Source organism: Colobus angolensis, unplaced genomic scaffold, assembly GCF_000951035.1.
Source record: "Colobus angolensis palliatus isolate OR3802 unplaced genomic scaffold, Cang.pa_1.0 Scaffold81, whole genome shotgun sequence".
Taxonomy (NCBI): domain Eukaryota; kingdom Metazoa; phylum Chordata; class Mammalia; order Primates; family Cercopithecidae; genus Colobus; species Colobus angolensis.
Genome location: NW_012121932.1, coordinates 1,464,217 through 1,485,370, shown reverse-complemented (window position 1 = coordinate 1,485,370; position 21,154 = coordinate 1,464,217). Strand labels below are relative to the sequence as shown.

Genomic DNA, 21,154 nt, shown 5'->3' with positions numbered 1-21,154 from the left:
TTTCTTTCTTTTTTTTTTTTTTAACTTGAAAGAACAGCTTTAGATAAACTGTGGTTATTCAGACTTGAGCATTTGGCAGATATATTACTGAAATGAATGAAGTGAGCCTGTCACTTCCAGAAAAACAACACTTGCTGCCAATGATAAAATTTGAGTTTTCAAGGAAAAATTAGAATTTTGGAAAACACAGATCTGCCATCCTGAGCCTGACAGCTTCTCAATACTGAAGACTTATCTGATGAGACTAGTGGCAATATTAAGAAATATGATTGTTTGATACGGTTTCATAAAATGAGTCAATTTTCAGGAGATCTGTACAATCTAGGTAACTAATATTTTCCAAATGGCCAATGACACTGTTTCAAAAGTTATGCATGGCAAAAAAGTCGTTTCAAGTGTAAGGGAAGCCAATAGATTTTATGTCATTGAGTACATAAAGTTCACAATATGGCTTCCGATTGCACATCACAACTTTTAAGACAACATCAATTATCAAAGTTTAGTGATGAATCAAATAAGAACATCGCATGTAACTGAGAAAGGTATCGAAGTATCCTTCTCTTACCAATTACGTATCTATATGAAGCTTTATTTTTACTACATAATCCAGCTAAAACATAACATGACAGACTGAATTCAGAAGCATATTTGAGAATCCAGTTGTCTTCTATAAATCCAGACATTAAAGAGACTTAACAAAAATTTAAAACACAAACACTATTCTCAGTAATTCTTTTGTTTTGGAAGATATTTCTCACAGAAAAATGTTAGAATAGTTGTTATTTCAAAACGAATAAACCTTCAAAATTTTCTGTTTAACTTGACATATGATACATAATGATAGATTTAACTCATATAAACAAAAGCTCTCTGCGATTCTCAATAACCTTTAAGAGTACAGAGGGACCCTGAAACCAAAAAGTTTGAAAACTGCTGATCTATTTTAGTAATCTCATCAGGTCTAAGAAGAAGCTATTATTATTCCTATTTTTCAAATGAAGATAATGAGGATCTTAGACGTGAAACAACGAATCCAACATGGTCATTCTGCAAGTAGGTGGCAGAATTGGAATTCACACATCTTGTTTCCATCATGCCGGAGCATCCTTCCTTGAGTACTGCGACAATGGTTCAGGAGGGGAGACTCCATGCAGCAAAAGCAGTCTTTCTACATGAGTGGATAAGCTAATAGTAACAACACACATGGGAGAGGCATGCTTTACTCTAGTCTGCATAATGCCCGGGCTCCAGTGGTATCCCATTAATGTCACTTTGCTTTAAAGATACAATGGGGAGGGGATCCAGGATCATTTTTCAAAATGACATACGGGCAGGGAACATCTGCACAACAGCGTCTCTCAACGCACTGTGCTCCAGGAACCCAGTTCACTTGAAATAGATTGTAAGGAAGCAAGGATTGATGTATTTATTGTGTACACAGGTCCCTCCTCTCATTCAGTATGGTGAGCCTACTTGTTTCTCCAACAGATCCTGGGAGAGTCCAAGCTGCATCATGTCCTCTAGGAACCTGGTGAGAGAACACTGCACTCCTCACTAAAAACTGAAAAGCTCTGCCTGGCTCTAGGGAAGACTTTACCACACGTATGCTCAGTGAACCAAATACCTGGTTATACGCAAATTTTCCTTTTTTAAAATAATAATTTGAACTTTTATTTTAGAGTCTGTGGGTACATGTTCAGGTTTGCTGCACAGGGATTTTGCATGATGCTGAGGGTTGGAATATAAACGATCCCATCACCCAGGTAGTGAGCATAGTGCCCAATACGTAGTTTTTTAGCCCTTGCTCCCTCCCCTCTCTCCTTCCTAGTAATCTCAGTGCCATCTTTACGTCCATGAATACCCAATGTTTAGCTTCCACTTCAAAGTGAGAACATGGCTGGGCGTGGTGGCTCACGCCTCTAATCTCAGCACTTCAGGAGGCCGAGGCGGGCGGATTATGAGGTCAGCAGATCAAGACCATCCTGGCTAGCATGGTGAAACCCCGTCTCTACTAAAAATACAAAACATGAGCTGGGCATGGTGGCACATGCCTGTAGTCCCAGCTACTCGGGAGGCTGAGGCAGGAGAATTGCTTGAACTCGGGAGGCAGAGGTTGCAGTGAGCCGGGACAGCGCCACTGCACTCCAGCTTGGGTGACAGAGACTCCATCTCAAAAAAAAAAAAAAAAGAAGTGAGGACATGGGGTATTTGGTTTTCTGTTTCTGCATTTGCTCAGGATAAGGGCCTCCAGCTGCAACTATGTTGCTGCAAAAGACATAATTTCATTCTTTTTTTTGACTGCATAGTATTCTATGGTATATATGTACCATGTTTTCTTTATCCAATTCACTGTTGATGGGCACCTAGGTTGATTCTGTGTCTTTGCCAATGTGAACAGTGCTACAATGAACATTTGAGTGTCTTTTCAGTAGAACAATTTATTTTCCTTTTGGTATATACCCAGTAAAGGGATTGCTGGGTCGAATGGTAGTTCTGTTTTAAGTCCTTTGAGAAAACTCCAAACTGCTTTCTACAGTGGCTGAACAAATTTACATTCCCACCAACAGTGTATAAGCATTCCTTTTACTCCACAGCCTCACTAGCACCTGTTATTTTTTTATTTTTCTGGAGACAGGGTCTCAATCTGTTGCCCAGGCTGGAGTGCAATGGCATGATCATGGCTTGTAATTATGGCTGTAGCCTCAAACTCCTGTGCTCAAGAGATTCTCTCACCTTAGCCTCCCAAGTAGCTGGGACTACAAGGACATACTACCATGTCTGGCTAATTTGTTGTCTATTTTGTAGAGATGGGGGTCTCATTATGTTGCCCAGACTGGTCTCAAACTTCTGGTCTCAAGTGATCCTCCTGCCTCAGCCTCCCAAAGTGCTGGGATTACAGGTGTGAGCCACTATGCACAGCCACATCTGTTATTTTTTCACTGTTTAATAACAGCCATTTTAACTGATGTGAGATGGTTTCTCATTGTAGTTTTGATGTGGATTTCTCCGATGATTAGTGATGTTGAACATTTTTTCATGTTTATTGGCCACTTGTATGTCTTCTTTGCCCCCTTTTTAATGGGGTTACTTGTGTTCTGTTTATTGAATTAACTTCTTCACAGGTTCTGGATATTAGACCTTGGTCAAACACATAGTTTGTGAATATTTTCTTCTACTCTGTAGGGTGTCTATTTACTCTGTTGATAGTTTTTTTGCTGTGCAGAAGCTCATTAGCTTAATTAGGTCCCACTTGTCAATCATTGTTTCAACTGCTTTTGAGGACTTAGTCATAGTCCTTTACCAAGGCCAATGTCCAGAACGGTATTTCCTAGATGTTCTAGGATTTTTACAGTTTGAGGTCTTATATTTAAATCTTTAATCCATCTTGAGTTAATTTTTGTATATGGTAAAATGTAGGGGTCCAGTTTCATTCTTCTGCATATGGCTAGCCAGTCATCCCAGCACCATTTATTGAATAGGGAGTCCTTTCCCCATTGCTTATTTCTGTTGACTTTGTCAAAGATCAGATGACTGTAGTGTGCAGCTTTATTTCTGGGTTCTCTACTCTGTTCTGCTGGTCTGTCTCTGTTTTGTACCCATACCATGCTGTTTTGGTTAGTATAGCCTTACAGTATTATTTGAAGTTGGGTAATGTGATGCCTCTGGCTTTGTTCTTTTTGCTTAGGATTGCTTTGGCTATTTGGGCTCTCTTTTGGTTCTACACGGATTTTAGAAAGTTTTTTTCTTATTCTGTGAAAAATGACTTCGACAGTTTGGTAGGAATAGTGTTGAATCTGTAGACTGCTTTGGGCAGTATGGACATTTTAATAATATTGGCTCTTCCAATCCATGAGCATGCAATGTTTTTCCATTTGTTTGTGTCATCTCTAATTTACTTCAGCAGTGTGAATTTTCTTAACATAGGTCTTCTTGGGCCAGCTTGCCTTCAGAGTAGAGAAGAAAAGCTAACAATTTTTGATAGCTACTGTTACTGATAGTGACTAACATAAGAATAGGCTTTGATCTATTTTGGTTTAAGCAATTCTAGATGAGGTGGGGTGGGGGCGGGGAGGAAGCACTGTTTAAATTATTCATACGTGTGCTTCAGTTCTTTCCACAGCTAGCGAGAAATTTAAACTCTTCATAAGTCCCATGGCTGAAATTCAAACTAAAACTTGTTGAGCTGGTACCTGTACTGTGTGTGTGTGGTACATGTGCTTCAGAGAGAAGGAGAGAGATCCTGTGAGTGTTCGACTATTGCTGACTGAAGAGTTACAGCTAGAGAGAAACTTCATATGGGCTATCCATTTTCGTTGTAGGAATATACAAAGCAGTTGGAATAAACTCTGTTTCTACAAAAGACCAGTCGTAAATTTTTCGTTTGCAATGTAATATGATCTGAATTGTTCAGGAAGTTTGGAAAAGACTGCGCAAAATAAAGAAAACAAAATTCCTCCCCCCCCAAAAAAGAACTGAACCCCAAAGGAGTGGAACAAAAAGGAAAGTGTAGAGTGAATCACTAACAACCTCTCACAGTGGTTCTCAACCTTGGCTGTCTGGGGCAGGGCTCATCAGTTCTCATTCAATTGGTATGTGTTGGGCCAAGGCACTAGGACTTTTAGAAAGCTCCCAGGAGATTCCAATGCGCTTCTAGAATGTGGAGCCACAGGCCTATGGTAACACATTTGGGTGGAGTGGCTTTTTCATGCGGAAATTGCTGTATACAGTTGAAGCACTCTGCAAGGCAGATTGTTTAGATTTTTCTGATATTCTTAAGAATGAATCACAGGATGGATCAGATTGTTTAACTACCTTGATGATGAACATTTACGTAAGAATAAAGTAGCTGACCCTGTCTTTTTCTAACCTGTGATGACAACGTATCCTAGAAGCAGGTGCAAGTTTTAGGAAAAAAATCCTCAGCTTTTGTTCTGCTGCTTCTTGATTCCTGTCTCACAATTTAGGATGAATATGATGAGTTACTCTTCCCACTTCCCTCTCTCAAATCCTTTTTTCTTTCTGGTACTTGATGTGCTATGTTATCTGGGGCAAGTTAATAGTCCTTTCTGAACTTCAGTTTCCTTCACTGTCAAATAAAGATATCATTTCCACCTCATAGGTTTGCTATGAAAGTTAGATGAGAAAATGCAAGCAAAACATTTAACACATCGCTTAGAACACTGTAAACGTTCAATAAATGCTGGGTACTACCACACTTATAATTAGCCTTTGTGCTTTTTTTAAAAGTGATGTCAACTATTGAAATATCATCAGCATAGTCTCACTCAGACTCATAGCTAGAGGATCTATGTTTCTAAAGCCTTTGTTTTATGGGCAAATATCTACCCTGCTGTGAACAGAAGGGTTCTTTGAATGTAAGAAATAGTTCCATCCACAAAGGAAGAAAAGAAATGTTACAGGAAAATGCAAGTATTTGATTATTACTGACTGGAACAGAACTTAGAAGAAACGCTCCTGTCATTTCCTACTGGAGGAGACACACACAGTGATTAATTTCCTTGCTTTTAAAAATCGGAAACCATGAAGATCAACAAGTTAGAAATGTAATTAACAACTCCTGCTAGTTAACGCGTTGCCGCAGGTGCTGTTGGTCTAGATAAAAAGGATTTGATTCTGTAAGCTCCCTACTTTCTGCTACTGAAATGAATGCTTAGTGGGTTTCACCATGAAAGAAAATGATACTGGCATAGACGGGGTTCGCAATAACAATTACTTTTAACTAATGATGACAGAAGAAGTGACAAGTCTGCTCTGTTGAACAGAGGCAGCCCCAGCCAAATGAAAAAGAGAAAGGGAAAAAAGCCCAGCAGCGCAATATAACTTCACCATAGGTTGAAATAAGACAATCAGAAACAAAGTTAGCCTCCCACCCAGCGAGGGTGGTTATACTAGCAAGGCCTCCAATCTTGTTTAAGAGAAATAAAAATTGGAGGAATTGTGGCAGAACCCTATTATAACCCTGGTCAGGGGACAAGGATAATACTCAGGCTACAGGTTTTTGTGTAGTAGTGAAAGGTGCTCCACACATCACTTTAATCCACAATGTAACAGTGAACAGGACCCACGTGCAGCAGGGGGCTTCTTCCCAGGGCTGTGCTGAACCTTCGCTCAGCACCAGGCTTTGTTCTGAGGCTTGTTAAAAGTTAGAACCCGCATCCTCTTGGGGAGGCAGGAAATATTTAGGGCAGTAAGGTGGCAACTAATAGGTTTTCCCAACTATTGGAACTGGAGCGGTAATTTACAAGGAGGAAGCTGGGTTTAGTGGTCAGGGTGATGGCTGACCTAGTTACAAAATAACACGGATTTGTTTTCATGCAGGCTCTGGCCCAGACAAAATTTACCTTTGCCTTAGAAAGAAAAAAAAAATTCACAAAGCTTGTGAATATAGGAGAGAAATATTTAGTCTGTGAAACAGTGAACATTACATTTCGTTTCAGCCCCTGGGCACCTATATCCGAATCTCCTCTTGTAGGCCCTGCAAAATTTCTAATAATTAAAGCTCGTCCAAAGAATGAATGTACGCACTTTTAAAATTTCACATTTTCCTCTGGAAATGCTTGGTCTTAACTTTCGTGCAAGGTCAGAATGACACTTCCTTGCTACTTTTATCTTTACTTCTCTAATGCCTTTTGATTGAAAAGTCAAAAGCAAAAAAAACAACAAATGCCTTTCTAACTCATAAAGGAACTGATAATAAAATAATATCGACCATTTCTTCCAGTTAAAGGACAGATGTTACTATTAGTACCTTGTAATGAATACCAATATTATTAGAGTCCCCTATGCTTGCTGTTGCATAAAACTCACGTGATTAAATATCAAGGAAAATGACAATACCAAAGTAATATAAATTTAACTACTTGAAAACTTAAAATACTCCTAACAGTATTCCTCACTTCAACATTCTGTACATAAAACAGAAATAAACCATGGTAAAAATTCCTTTATAGTCTAATGCTAATTGTGAGTTCCCAGAACATGGTCAGGTCTGCTGCAACAAAACATGAGTGTTAACTACCTGTCCAGACAGACCTGTTCTGAATCTTACTTACGGGAAAATGTGTGTTTTTTGTCTGTTTGTTTGAGAGAGGGTCTTGCTCTGTTACCTAGGATGGAGTGCAGTGGCACAATCTTGGCTCACTACAACCTCTGCCCCCCGGGTTCAAGAGATTCTCCAGCCTCAGCCTCCAAGTAGCTGGGATTAATTACAGGCATGAACCACCACGCCCAGCTAATTTCTGTATTTTTAGTAGAGAGAGGGTTTCATCATGTTGGCCAGGCTGGTCTTGAACTCCTGTCCTCAAGCCATCCGCCTGTCTTGGCCTCCCCAAGTGCTGGGATTACAGGCATAAACCACCGCGCCTGGCCTGGAAAATGTTCTTTTTAATTACCTACAAAAGAATTTTAAGAGTCGACATTCTCTCATCCCTTCAGTTTTATTTTCCTGCAAACAAAATATAAAAAATTGAATTACCAATTTCTTTGGGCAAATTACCCCCAATTGTGGACTTTACCTTGAAAACTTAAACTGATCAGATATCATCTGAAGAGATTTAGCAGACGTTTTTCTTTCAATCCTTATTGATTCCATTTGTATTTCTCTGAATGAAGAACATTTTTTATACTATAAAACCTTGCACATGAGGCAGTAAGAAGACATGTTAATCTATCATAGCTAAGTAATTTATATTCAAAAGTGTTATTTTCTAGGTACAAAAGTACTGTGCTACAGCCATACTGGGAAATAATATTGTTGTTAAAAAAAAAAAATCTGAGCGGCTGGGCGCTGTGGCTCATGCCTGTAAATCCCAGCACTTTGGGAGGCCGAGGTGGGCGGATCATCTGAGGTCGGGAGTTCAAGACCAGCCTGACCAACATGGAGAAACTCTGTCACTACTAAAATTACAAAATTAGCCAGGCATGGTGGCGCATGCCTGTAATCCCAGCTACTCGGGAGGCTGAGGCAGGAGAATAGCTTGAACTCAGGAGGTGGAGGTTGCAGTGAGCCAAGATCACGCAATTGCATTCCAGCCTGGGCAACAAGAGCAAAATTCTGTCGCCCCAAAAAAAAGAGCTATTTGGGGAAATCTGCCCTGCCTACATGAGAGTGGTAAATAAATATAAATATCAGGCAAAATGATTCGGCATCCAAATGGCCCACATGACCTGGAATTGAGAGCAGAAAGCTACCCCTAGGACTGAGCTCTTTGAAGACACAGAAGTTAGGGAAATAGCACCTACTGAGCATGTTGTCTTACTCATCTCTGAAACTCCACAGTGAGAGCACAATGCTTGAAAGAGTATGATGTTCAATAAATATAAATAGTAAATTATTGCAAAATACAAACAAGTCGATAAATAAAATGAAAGATGTATGGGCTGAAGTAGTCAAGAAAAAGCTTTGGACCAGGCACGGTGGCTCATGCCTATAATCCCAGCACTTTGGGAGGCCAAGGGGTGGCCCACCTCAGGTTGTGAGTTCGAGACCAGCCTGGCCAACATGGTGAAATCCCATCTCTATGAAAAAATACAAAACTTAGCCAGGCATGGTGGCATGCACCTGTAATCCCAGCTACTAAGTAGGCTGAGGCGCGAGAATCACTTGGACCTGGGAGGCGGAGGTTGCAATGAGCCAAGATCGTGCTATTGTGCCCCAGCCTGGGTGACAGAGAGAGACTCTGTCTCAAAAAAATAAAAAAGCAAAACAAAACAAAACAAAAAAAACAGAAACAGAAAAAGCTTTGGAAAGAGATGCAATTTGATCTGAATCTTTCTTGAGTATAAACAAACGGAGGCTCTAAGGCCTTACCTAGGAAGAAGGCAGAGGATAAGGAAGGAAATATTACAGAGAAAAGTATTCTAGATGACAAATGGACAATAGGAAGAATGAAGAATGACATTCCTCAGCTTTGCAAAGACCATCCAAATCGAACTTAGAGTCTAAGTCAAAATGCAGTGAGGGACAATGCTGGATACGATGGGAGAGGCACTTAGCAAAGAATCTGTCCTGAAGAAAGCAGGGAGTCAATGAAGAGTTCTGAGAGTATTTACAAGGAGTCATTTCCAAGAATGAACAGTTGCAGATTAAGAGAGGTGATGAGGCCTATGCACAGGGCCACTAGTAAGATAAGATGCAGAAATGAGACTAATACATTTCACAAATATTTACTGCAGGAACAGAGGCCAGTCTTCTCGCTAAATCCTGGGGTTACAAAGATGAGTAAGACCTAATTCATGCATACAAAGAGGAAGTGTGATAAAGGAAGTTTGTATGAGGTGCTGTGGGAGCAAAGATGAAGGGAACTAATACAGCCTGCAGAAATCAGGACAGATTTCTCAGAAGCAAAGGAGTGAGCCAGGCAAAGAGGGACACAGACAGGAGAATCAGCAAGGTGCATATATGTGTGTGCATGTGTGTATTCATTACTATAAGCAATTTAGGATGACCAGAGTGAAAATAACACAGCAGAGCAAGCTGGACTCAGATATGGCTCCTGAGGCTTGGCCTGAGGGTGTCCATCAGGAAGCCCTTACTCTACCATGGAATTCTATCAGGGGCAATCCTCAGATTCACAGACAGAGTAGATCAGGAAAGGTGGGCTTCTCTCTCTCTCTCTGCACCTAGAAAATATTCAGTAGCTGAGTATCTTGTAAAGCTGGAACACGTGCAGAAATCTGCAGAAATCAATTAAATATTGGATGAAATAGATTTTTCCTAAATCCCTACTTCCTTGTTAACTTGAATGTTTTAAAGCTAAAAAAGAAAACAAAAAACAAAACCCTAAACGTTTTTTTAGATTACTGTTTAAAATATTTACTCAGGTGGCCGGGCGTGGTGGCTCACGCCTGTAATCCCAGCACTTTGGGAGGCCAAGGCGGGTGGATCACGAGGTCAGGAGATCGAGACCATCCTGCTGCTAACACAGTGAAATGCCGTCTCTACTAAAAATACAAAAAAATTAGCCAGGCCTGGTGGCGGACACCTGTAGTCCCAGCTACTCAGGAGGCTGAGGCAGGAGAATGGCATGAACCTGGGAGGTGGAGCTTGCAGTGAGCCAAGATCGAGCACTCTAGCCTGGGTGACAGAGCAAAACTCTGTCTCAAAAAAATAAATAAATAAACAAAATAAAATATTTACTCAGGTGTATGGATAGGCCATATTTCATTAACTTCTAAAATATATCTACCCAGAGCTGCTGCTATTTTAACCAACATAGGGATGTTGCCAATTCATTGGACCTAAGTATTATCTTATCAAAGCTCTCTCTTAGCTTCTGCCAGTCATGAGACAGGGTGTTGTAGTTGTAGGGGTGGAAGCATGTGATGTCCTTCCTCATCCATCACAAGGGTCATGGCCAACACCCCTGGAAGAAAAGACAGATTAACAAGATAAAAACATAACAAATTGATTTAGTCAAAGTTTTTACGTGACACAAGATCCTTCAGAATGAGAGCCCAATAACTCAAGAACTCAAGGAAAACTGCCTGTTTATGCTTAGGTTCAATGAAGAATGGACAAAAGGGTATGAGCTAATAATGGTAATAGACTAACGGGCAGGGAAGGTCACAGAGTCTTTGCTTCTGAGGCCCTTCCAACCCCCTTCAGTGGAGAGTGCTCTGTATGCCAAAGGGCCAAACTTTGGGGTATCATTTTCTGAGTCCCAACATGGTTAAACATTCTGGTTAACAGAATGTTCTTCATGACATATATGGATGACCAGAAGAAATAAAAAGAACATAACCCGCAAACCTTCCTGCCTTTTATACAGCATCTGCTGAAGCCTTACAAAGTCCAGGAACTGGGGGTAAAATAAAGATGAACAAAAGCTGCTGGAAAATAAGCTCCACGGTGGTAGGGATTTTTGTTCCTTTTCTTTGGAGTTGTTTTCCAGAACTATAGAACCCACTAAGTATCCATAAATACAAATGTTTTTGAATGAGTTAAAAAACAGAATTCCTACCCTTAGGGAGTATACTATTGGCTCATAATTAAATGTGTCTTATTGTTGAGGTTTTAAGAACATATGAGGTTATCGCTGTGAACAGCAACTGTCACTGTACCACAGATTCATGGAATTGACAGAGAAGAGATTTTTCAGGTGGCAAATGAGCAAATGTTTCCTACCCAAACATCACCAGAGTAAGAAAAATCACCATCTCATCAAAAATATGAGTCAGTACCTACATCCCTGAAGAGTCTTTCTTGGTACCTATAGATTAAAGAGAACCCAGATTTCAACATAACTCCTTCCAAGTGCCAAGACATAAAATCCTTGAGATTTTTATCTGGCTCTAATAAAAACCTGTATCTTTTTGGACAGCCAGATTATCTTATCACGTCCCTCCCCCAACATATGTTCAGGTCTTCAAGCCCTGTGTGAATTTCACTTCTCTAGCAAGTTGTCCTTGTTTCTCTTCTCCTCCATGGTGACTCTGTGTCCCCTGGGCACCAACACACCCTGTGCATCACAGAGCACTCACTAAGACACAACTGTGTCTTTGTTGTTACAGTGTGCATTCATTTTTATCTCTAGGGACTATAAACTTGCCAAAGACAAGCACTTATAAATTCTCAGATCCACTTTTTCTATAAAAGCTAACCCAATCCATTTTAATAATATACATGCAATATTTCTACCTAGTCATCTGAAACTTTCCACTTCATGTACAAGAGTCACTAGATTTTATGTTAATAAATTGACACAAGGAGTCCCATACTATTTTTAATTTTTTGATTGAAGAAGAATCTGAGAGACACAGCTGGATTCTCAGCGAATGTATGGACTAGAAAGATAAGTTGTTTCCTGAACCTTCAAGACTTTTTTGTATTATTTTCCTGCTAAATTGCATATTTCTGTCCTTCAGAGAAGTCTTGAAGAGATCTGATTTCCTTCTGTTCTATTGTGTTGGTGTGAACGCCTTTGCAATTGAATAGGAAGCCACGGAGGGTGGCAGGAACAAGTCAGCAGAAGTTACACAGTGAGGTGTGTGCTTTGTGACTGGTTAGAGCTCTAATGAGGCCAAGGTCATGGGTTCAACCCCTGAAAAGGCAGGTACTTCAGTTAATTCCCTGCCAAAGGACTGCACCCTAAACTACTGCAGATTTCCTAGAAATCCAAAGAAGTGAACGTTGGGGATGTGGGTGGGCTAACAATGCAACTTCCTGAGAGGCAAAGGAGACCTCAAAATGCCTTGCCTCCCCCAATGTCAGAACAGGCCACTCATCAGGAGGAAGGGGCCAGTGCAGGGGCCCCTGCCCTGACACAGCTACAGAAAAACGCTGAATGAGCAGGAGGATCAGAAGAGAGCTCAAGGTCTGAATCTGCCAAGTACAATCAGGGTGCCTTGTTCTAGGTGTGTCTAGTTCCCGAGTGATCATCAGGACACATATACACATGTATTCAAAGATACACCACCAAACCCACAGAGAAGCTGCCTGTGAGAAGAGCCAGAAACGAGAGGGGACATTCTGAAAAACCAAACTTGCCTTGCACATACCAGATAAAAGCATGCCTTGAACTCAGAAGTATGATTACCTCAACTGTACATCTGAGGTCCAAAAAAAGATGTGTATGGATGGGGGGGAGTGAATTTAGTTATTCATGACTCCAGGAAGATAAAGCATGCTTGTAATTATTGATGGCTTCCTATCGAGGACAGAAATAAAGTGGCATAAAATAGTAATTATTTCATATTTTTAGACTGACAGGGAAAAGAGGAGGGAATATTAACCTAAGTTCAAAGCAGTAAGCCTAAAACACCCAAATACAGTAGAAACTTCCTTTGCAATTCTCTCACTATATCAAATCCTAAAAGAGACAATTTTGCTGTCCTGAATTCTCACGAATTCTGAGCTCTCCTCAAGACCAGGTTCCTGCCAAACTATAGCAGTAAGCCCTGGATCTTCTCAAAGAAATTTAACATAGTTTTACAAGAACCTTCTTACAGGTGGTGTGCAACTTGCCTGTTCTACAGGAGTACCAACCAGGGGCCTCCTCCTATCGCTGCACCATAAATTCCATTTCCACAACTCAGCGATTTAACTTCTGTAGAGAGCGAGCCTGAAGAATGGATTTGCTTAAGGAGGAAAAGAGAAAAAAAAAAAGGCTATTGGCTGATGCTGCCCTATCACACGGCACAGAAACAAACTCTTTCTCTTTTTTACTATACTCTAAGTTCTAGGGTACACGTGCACAACGAAACTCTTTATATGTAGGTGTAAAGGCTGAGATGACTAACTCTGGTTTAGTCCTAGCATAATATTAAAAATATTCCAAGCCCACAAAAGGACCAAAGCCTCGTGATCTTTTTATGTTTTATTACATAATAATTCATACATATAAAAGAATATGTGTAGCTCTTATGCAAATTTCAAAGCATTATAATCTAAGCCCATATCAGCATAAGATATAGATCTAAAGTGGCTGAATCATTCTTTAAAACTTAAAACAATCATTTAAACAATGCATTCGTTTGTTAAATTATTGGGCCATTATAAATTGTGTTCAATCAAGGAGATATCAGAGATGGATTAAGTCCCCAGTCTCCAGGGAACCACACAGTAGTAAAGTAGGGTTAAGTGCCCAGGTGAACCACACAGTAGGTTCAGGCCAAAGGGGGCACAGGAAGATCACACAAGGAACATGGGGATTTGGCTCCATCCTTGAAGGTTACGGAGTCCAGCCTTTAAAAGGCACTCAATAAATATTTGACAAAAAAGGTATGAAATTCAGAGAAACTGCTTAACTTCTGTAACACTCAGTTTCTATGTAAAATGGAATAAGGCCCTGTGTATCCCAGCCATCCTTGGAAGGATCAAAATAAGAATGTATCTGGAAATGCTTTATGGGCTGCAAAGAGCAATATGATTTAAAGAAATGCCATTTTATACAGGTTCTTCAGATTTTTTTTGATTGAGAGGATTCTGTGCAATTGCTTTGGGGAGGGAAAGGTGTTAGATGGTGGTTTTAACTCACCAGGGTTTGAATTTCACTTCAGGATATCCTGCTGTTATTCTGTCTCTTTCATCTGAAATCGGTTCCAAACGTGCAGCTTGGTCACTGAGTCCCTATAAGCTATAACAGAAATTATGTTCCCCGCATATGAAAAATAACGTGAGTTACAGCACCTGGCACATTTGAAGTCTTAAAGGCCGGCTCCTTGCTGCAGCTGAAACAATTGTGTTGAAAGTAAAAGGCAGAAAGGAGCCCTGATATCCTTGCAATGTGGAAAATTCTGTTTCCTTCCATTTCTCTCTATAAATATTTGTTTAATCTTATTAAAAGAATATTAAAGGGCCTAAGCACTTTGGAGTGAGAAAAGGCTCTTTTTTGAAGGTTTACCTGTGTAGGTGTGTTATATTATTTCCATTAGGTTTTGAAAAATCCTGAAAACTGACCCCAGACGCCCATCATTAATTCTGGGGAACCCAAGGTTGAGAAGTGCTGGTTGTGGCTATGGGTCAACAGGCCATCTTTTTTTTTTGAGACATAGTCTAACTGTCGCCCAGGCTGGAGTACAGTGGCAAAATCTCAGCTCGCCACAACCTCCACCTCCCGGGTTCAAGCGATTCTCCTGCCTCAGCCTCCCGAGGAACTGAGATTATAGGCGCCTGCCACTATGCCCAGTTAATTTTTGTATTTTTAGTAGAGATGAGGTTTTACCACGTTGGCCAGGCTGCTCTCAAACTCCTGACCTCAGGTGATCTGCCCACCTCGGTTTCCCAAAGTGCTGGGATTACAGGTGTGAGTCACCGCGCCCAGCCAATAGGCCAGTTTAATGGTGATTCCACTGGTCAACAATTTCCAGTATTTCATTCCCAGTATCCACCTCTCCCCATAACTCCATAAAACGCCCCTAAAATTGTAATATTTTATCACACAATTTAATTAAGTTAGAAACATTTAGCCAGCAGAGTTCATCAAACAAGTATAAGAGATCAGGCCAGGCGTGGTGGTTCATGCCTGTAATCCCTGCACTTTGGGAGGCCGAGGCAGGCAGATCACCTGAGGTCAGGAGTTCAAGACCAGCCTGGCCAACATGGTGAAACACCATTTCTACCAAAAATACAAAAATTAGCCATGCATGGTGGTACACGCCTGTAATCCCAGCTACTCGCGAGGCTGAGGCAGGAGACTCACTTGAACCTGAGAGGCGGAGACTGTGCCATTGCACTCTAGCCTGGGTGACAGAGTGAGACTCTATCTCAAAAAAAAAAAAAAAGAGAGAGATCAGGGTGTGATTCTGATGGCTCACTGTGTGCTAGGGTTGTACCGAGTACCTAACTTTCTTCACTCTGTCATTTAATTCTCAAGCTGAGCTTGGTAGGGTGGGTGTTCGTATGCTTTTATTTATTTATTTATTTATTTATTTATTTATTTATTTATTTTTTGAGACGGAATCTCGCTCTGTCGCCCAGGCTGGAGTGCAGTGGCATGATCTCAGCTCACTGCAACCTCCGCCTCCCAGGTTCAAGCAATTCTCCTGCCTCAGCCTCCCGAGTAGCTGGGACTACAGACGCCCCGCCACCTCGCCCGGCTCGTTTTTTGTATTTTTTAGTAGAGACGGGGTTTCACTGTTAGCCAGGATGGTCTCGATCTCCTGACCTCGTGATCCACCCGTCTCAGCCTCCCAAAGTGCTGGGATTACAGGCTTGAGCCACCGCGCCCGGCCCTTATGCTTTTATTTTTTTGAGATGGAGGCAAGAGTGCAGTGGCGTGATCTCAGCTCACTGCAACCTCTGCCTCCTGGGTTCCTAAGTTCAAGCCATTCTCATGCCTCAGCCTCCCAAGTAGTTGGGACTATATCACACCCGGCTAATTTTTGTATTTTTAGTGGAGACAGGGTTTCACTGTGTTGGCCAGGCTGGTCTCAAACTCCTGACCTCGAGTGATCCATCCGCCTCAGCTTCCCAAAGTGTTGGGATTACAGGCGTGAGCCACCATGGCCAGCCCGCACTTTTTTATTTTTATTTTTTTAAGAGACAGGGTCTCACTTTGTCTCCCAGGCCGGAGTAAGTGATATGGCTCACTGCAGCATCAACCTCCTGACTCAGGGGATCCTCCCACCTCAGCCTACCCAAGTGTAGCTAGGACTACAGGCCTGGGCTACCACAGCTGGCTAAACTAAATACTTTTTTTTTTTTTTTTGTAGAGAATGAGGTCTTGCTACATTGCCCAGGCAGGTCTCAAAATCCTGGCTTCAAGGGATCCTCCCACCTCAGCCTACCAAGTGCTGGGATTAATGGCACTAGCATTAGTATGCACATTTTACAGATAAGGGAACCTGGGAGTTCAGAGAGGTTAAGTGATAACTGGCCTAAAGACAAACCATCAGGAAAGAATGAAACCAGAATTCAAACCCAATCCACCTGCCACAAAGTCCCTGCTTTGCGGTTTCTACTGAAATAAGGTCATGCACTAACAACATTTCAGTCAATGACAGACCACGTGAACAAAGGTGGTCCCATAAGATTGTAATACTATATTCTCACTGTGCCTTTTCTATGTTTAGATATGTTTGGATACACAAATACTTACCATTGTGTTACAATTGCCTACAGTATTCAGTACAGTAACATGCTGTACAGGTTTGTAACCTAGGAGCAATAGGCTACATCATACAGCCTAGGTGAACAGAGGACTCTCTCATGTAGCTTTGTGTAAGTACACTCTAGCATGCTGGCACAAGGACCAAACTGCTTTACTAAGGCAGTTCTTGGAATATATCCCTGTCATTAAGTTATGCATTAATGTACAGGAAACCTTGAAATACTGAAAGGCAGAAAGTGAAAACAGCATTTCCTTACCTAACATACAGATTGCTGAATTTTGTATTCTTTAATGGAACTGTTTACAGGAAATCTGTTGTATGTATGTTTTAGTCTTACCACCTATTTTATAAAACTACATCTAAAAAAGAAGGGGAACCCCTTTATTAGAGCACACATTCAATTTTTTTAAATTCAGAAAACATAATGATTTAAATCCATCTGAAGCCACTTCTCCCCCGAGACAACTCTGAAAGCATTCTGAGGAGAGCCAGAGTCACAGCAGCCCTGGGGACAAGGTCCCCTTCTCATGCACAGCTTCAGGCAGCCAGAACCAGGGCTAGTTCAGAGAACTTCAGGAAAACAGCATTAGGATTTCATGGCCCTTAATACTGATAAAGATCAACTAAAAATTATTCTGCTGGTTTGATAAAACAAGAGGAAAGCTCAGATGAATACACTAGGGAATAAATCTGGGGGACATGAGAAAAAAGTCTTTATAACTGCTGAAGCAGGACACCTTAATCACAGAGTTTGGCTCATGCAAACAATTTAATTTTTAAAACAACTAATCTAAGCCAGACATGACCGAAATTCACTGAAACTGGGTTCTAACAGCTCTATTCCAAGGAGGCTAAATGGGCTTTCCTGGTTCCCCCCTACACTCAGAAGAAACAAGGAAATGACAATAATCTCACCCTTAAATAACCCATGAGCCAAGAGAACAAAATATCAAAAGGGATACATCTGCCTACCTAAGGAACGGCACACAGAACAAATATTTAAATGGAACCCTGTCTCTTTCTGAGACAAATCACACTGGGTGTTAAAACATGTCTAGGCCGGGTGCGGTGGCTCATGCCTGTAACCCTAGCACTTCGGGAGGCCGAGGCGGGCAGATCACTTGAGGTCAGGAGTTCGAGACCAGCCTGGCCAACATGATGAAACCCTGTCTCTACTAGAAATACAAAAATTAGCCGGAAATTGCTTGAACCCGGGAGGCGGAGGTTGCAGTGAGCCAAGATCGTGCCACTGCACTCCAGTTTGGGCAACAGAGCGAGATGAGACTCTGTCTCAAAAAAAAAAAAAAAAAAGTCTAAAACTCAGTTTAAAACACAACATACTTGGCCGGGTGCGGGGGCTCACGTCTGTAATCCCAGCAGTTTGGGAGGCTGGGAGTTTGAGACCAGCCTGACCAACATGGAAAACCCCCATCTCTACTAAAAATAGAAAATTAGCCGGGCATAGTGACGCAATCCTGTAATCCCAGCTACTCGGGAGGCTGAGGCATGAAAATTGCTTGAACCCAGGAGGCAGAGGTTGCGGTGAGCTGAGATCACGCCATCGCACTCCAGTCTGGGCAACAAGAGCGAAACTCTGCTTCAAAACAAACAAACATATCTATATATCTGGGGGGGGGAAAAATGCCAAAAAACGGTGATAAATGGCCAAAATATGTATGTGTGTGTTTATGTGTATATGTGTGTATAAAGTGTATCTGAGAAGTCTGATAGGGACAGCTTTCAAGTGGAAGAAATTTATATAATATTATTAGGAGCTGCCTTCTAGCAGCTCAGGCAAGATACGCATCTTCTCCAGTGGCACCCACCAGACTGAGAAACGTGATACAAATTAAAAACTCCTCAAAGCAAACCTTGGTCTGAATTGCCCTGACCATAAGAATCCCATTCTGTTGAGACTTAAGACATTTTCCATTATTTCTCAATTTGTAGAATATACTTATTCCTACCTAAAGAAATAACTTTTCTTTCCTTCAAAAAAAGTTAGATCCTGATACAATTAATATGACATGGAAATTCTTGGGTAGTTCATTTATCTTAAGCAATACTGTTTACGTTAAACTTCTGGCAAAAGAAAGGATAAGGGGTGTGTGGGGCTGAGGCAGGCAGCAGATTTTGACCTGTATGTATGAACATTTGCAGAATTCTACTCCAATACTTTGAGGCCCTATGGAGGAAAATACATGTTCCCCTCATACATCTGGACAGACTGATTTGTCCTAGGTCATACACGAATTGTAGACAGAGGAACTGATGCTGAATCTATCAGATGATCTAACCACTAATACTAAACGATTCACATTTCATAGAAATCATAAAGTAGGGTACAAAGATATTTCTAATTGTGTAAGTATCATGGCTATCATTTCTTTTGTATTATTTTAATTGATTTCAAAAAATTCTTTGGGGAAACAGAGAGGAAATAAACTATAGGTATTGACAGAAGTTCAGGGAAATCAAACAGAGAAGGGGTTTGCAAGTCGTAATAACACCCTATTGCAAGTTGCAGCCCTGGTGAGGGACCCAAGGCAATAGTGAATAACACTAATAAATGTCAATCAGAAAAATGCAGCAACAAAAAAGGCAGCAAACTGTCACATATGGCAGAATAATCCAGGCTGAATGCTTTGTGAAGTTGCATCTCACCATCCACTAACGTTCTAAGGTTGGGAGTATGCGTAGTAGAAACAATTAGGAGACTTACGGCTAAACAGAAGCATCTCTCAGTTCTTCTAATCCCTTCTAAACCCAGAGGGATTTGATCTTTCATTCACTGGGGGCCAGGAATGGCAACTACCCATATAAAGTAAGCACCTACTATGTGCCTGGCATCCATGGTCTTAGGTGATGGCTTCCAGGAATTGCCAGGATCCCTGATGGAGGCTCCTTCTGTGCTGCCTGACCTGCTTTGCTCCTGCCACTGCAGACACCCACGCTGCTGCAGACTCCGAGCCACAGCAAGGCTCAGAAGATCAAGGGACCAGTCACAGCAGCCTTTTTAACTTTGGGAAAACCCAATGCTCACTTCACTCAAACGTTGCAAAGTGGTGCCATGACCCTTTAGCTCTTGGCTCACCAATTCAAAGAGCCACATCACATACAGCCCTTAAGCTGCCCACGGCATGATTCCGTGTCTAGTTCCTTTCCAGGTCCCCCCAAGCGGAAGACAGTTCTGGCAGGGAGTCTGGGCAAGATTACTACAATATTTAGCCTTTGTCCCTTCTTTTGCTACGTCTTATTGTAGAATAAGGCATACAGGTCTGAGAGATTGAGTATGCTGGACCTGAGACCTGTACTCAAAAGGTCCCTGCAGGACTGCAGGTCAGCTTAATCCAGCCCAGGAATCTCCATTTCAAAGATGAAGAAACTGAGGTTCAAAGAAAGCAAAACATGGTCTCTACTCAGAGTACTGGAAGGCCTGATATAAACTTAACCCCAAAGCCATGCCTCCTGCCTTAGTAAATTTACTGAGCACCTAACCAGTGAGAAATAGGTAGAAGTGAATGAGGCTAGATTTCATTCCCTTCACTACTGGTGTGAATGGATAAAGGTAACCCCACTTTCTCTCTGGGCTTTAGTTTTCTCATCTATTAAGTGAAAGGATCGAATTGGTGATTTCTAATGTGCCTTTCAGCTCTGAAACTCTCATAAGAGTTGAGGATATAATTATATGTGTTGGTGTGTGCAAATGTATATGCATCATATAAACAAACACAGACACAAATATACATATGGTATCTTACAATTAAATACCATTAGCAACCACACATCTTGCCCAATCCCTTACTGCGACCATGTCTTCCTAATCCCAAACCAAAACTGGACACTGCAACTCATCGTTGCAGCGCCTCAGAATCCAGGGCGTGTGGTCAGTGCTTACTGGCGTCCCTCCAAACACCCATGTAAGCGTACTTTAACACGTAAACGTACTTTACAAGACATATAAGTCATTAAATTCCTTGGGAGAAACGGCCAATTTGAGGCAGGGCTGGCCTGTGGGGAACAGAACACACCGCAGGAAGCATAAGTTAAAGGTGACAGCCCGTGGCTGCCCAAATTTGGGGCTCCGCTGCCAATGCACCGGGAGGGCAGTGAGTGTCCAGGCTTGGAACAAGCCTGGCTCGGAGCCCACATTTGAAGGCAGGAACCTGCACTCCCGAGTTTGCGCATCCTGCGTGAGCAACTCTGAAAACGTGCAGCGCAGGGCGTGCAGCAGGCACCGGTCCTAGTTCCTCTCGCACGTGGTGCCTGGCGTGAGGCTGCAGCGCGGGGCCTCCTCCCCTCCCCGCCCCCCACCCCGCCTCAGAGACCGGCGCTAGGACCTCGCGAGCCGCACGCACTTCCTGGCGCCGCGATCCAAGCCTCCCGCTCGGCTCCCCCAGCTCCCGCCCGCCGCCGCCCTACCTGGCGAAGCAGTACTCGCAGTGGTTGCCCCGCTCGTTGACCGTGAGCACGTAGGCATAGGCCGGGCAGGAGAACAGCAAGTCCCCCACCTGGAAGGGCTGCAGAGCCCGCAGCCCCCGGCCCTTGCCCGGGCTGCAGAAGCTCTCCAGGCCGCCGAGGC

At 42.1% G+C, this 21,154-nt stretch overlaps 1 protein-coding gene across 1 annotated transcript in view; it reads right to left on the bottom strand.

Annotated features, from left to right (window-relative positions):
- Window positions 1–21,154, bottom strand: part of SMYD2 (SET and MYND domain containing 2) — an 81,371-nt gene that overhangs the window by 36,327 nt on the left and 23,890 nt on the right. The window contains exon 5 of the mRNA XM_011929508.1: window positions 20,995–21,149. Coding sequence (XP_011784898.1) covers window positions 20,995–21,149 — 155 coding nt within the window. The remainder of the gene's footprint in view (window positions 1–20,994; window positions 21,150–21,154) is intronic.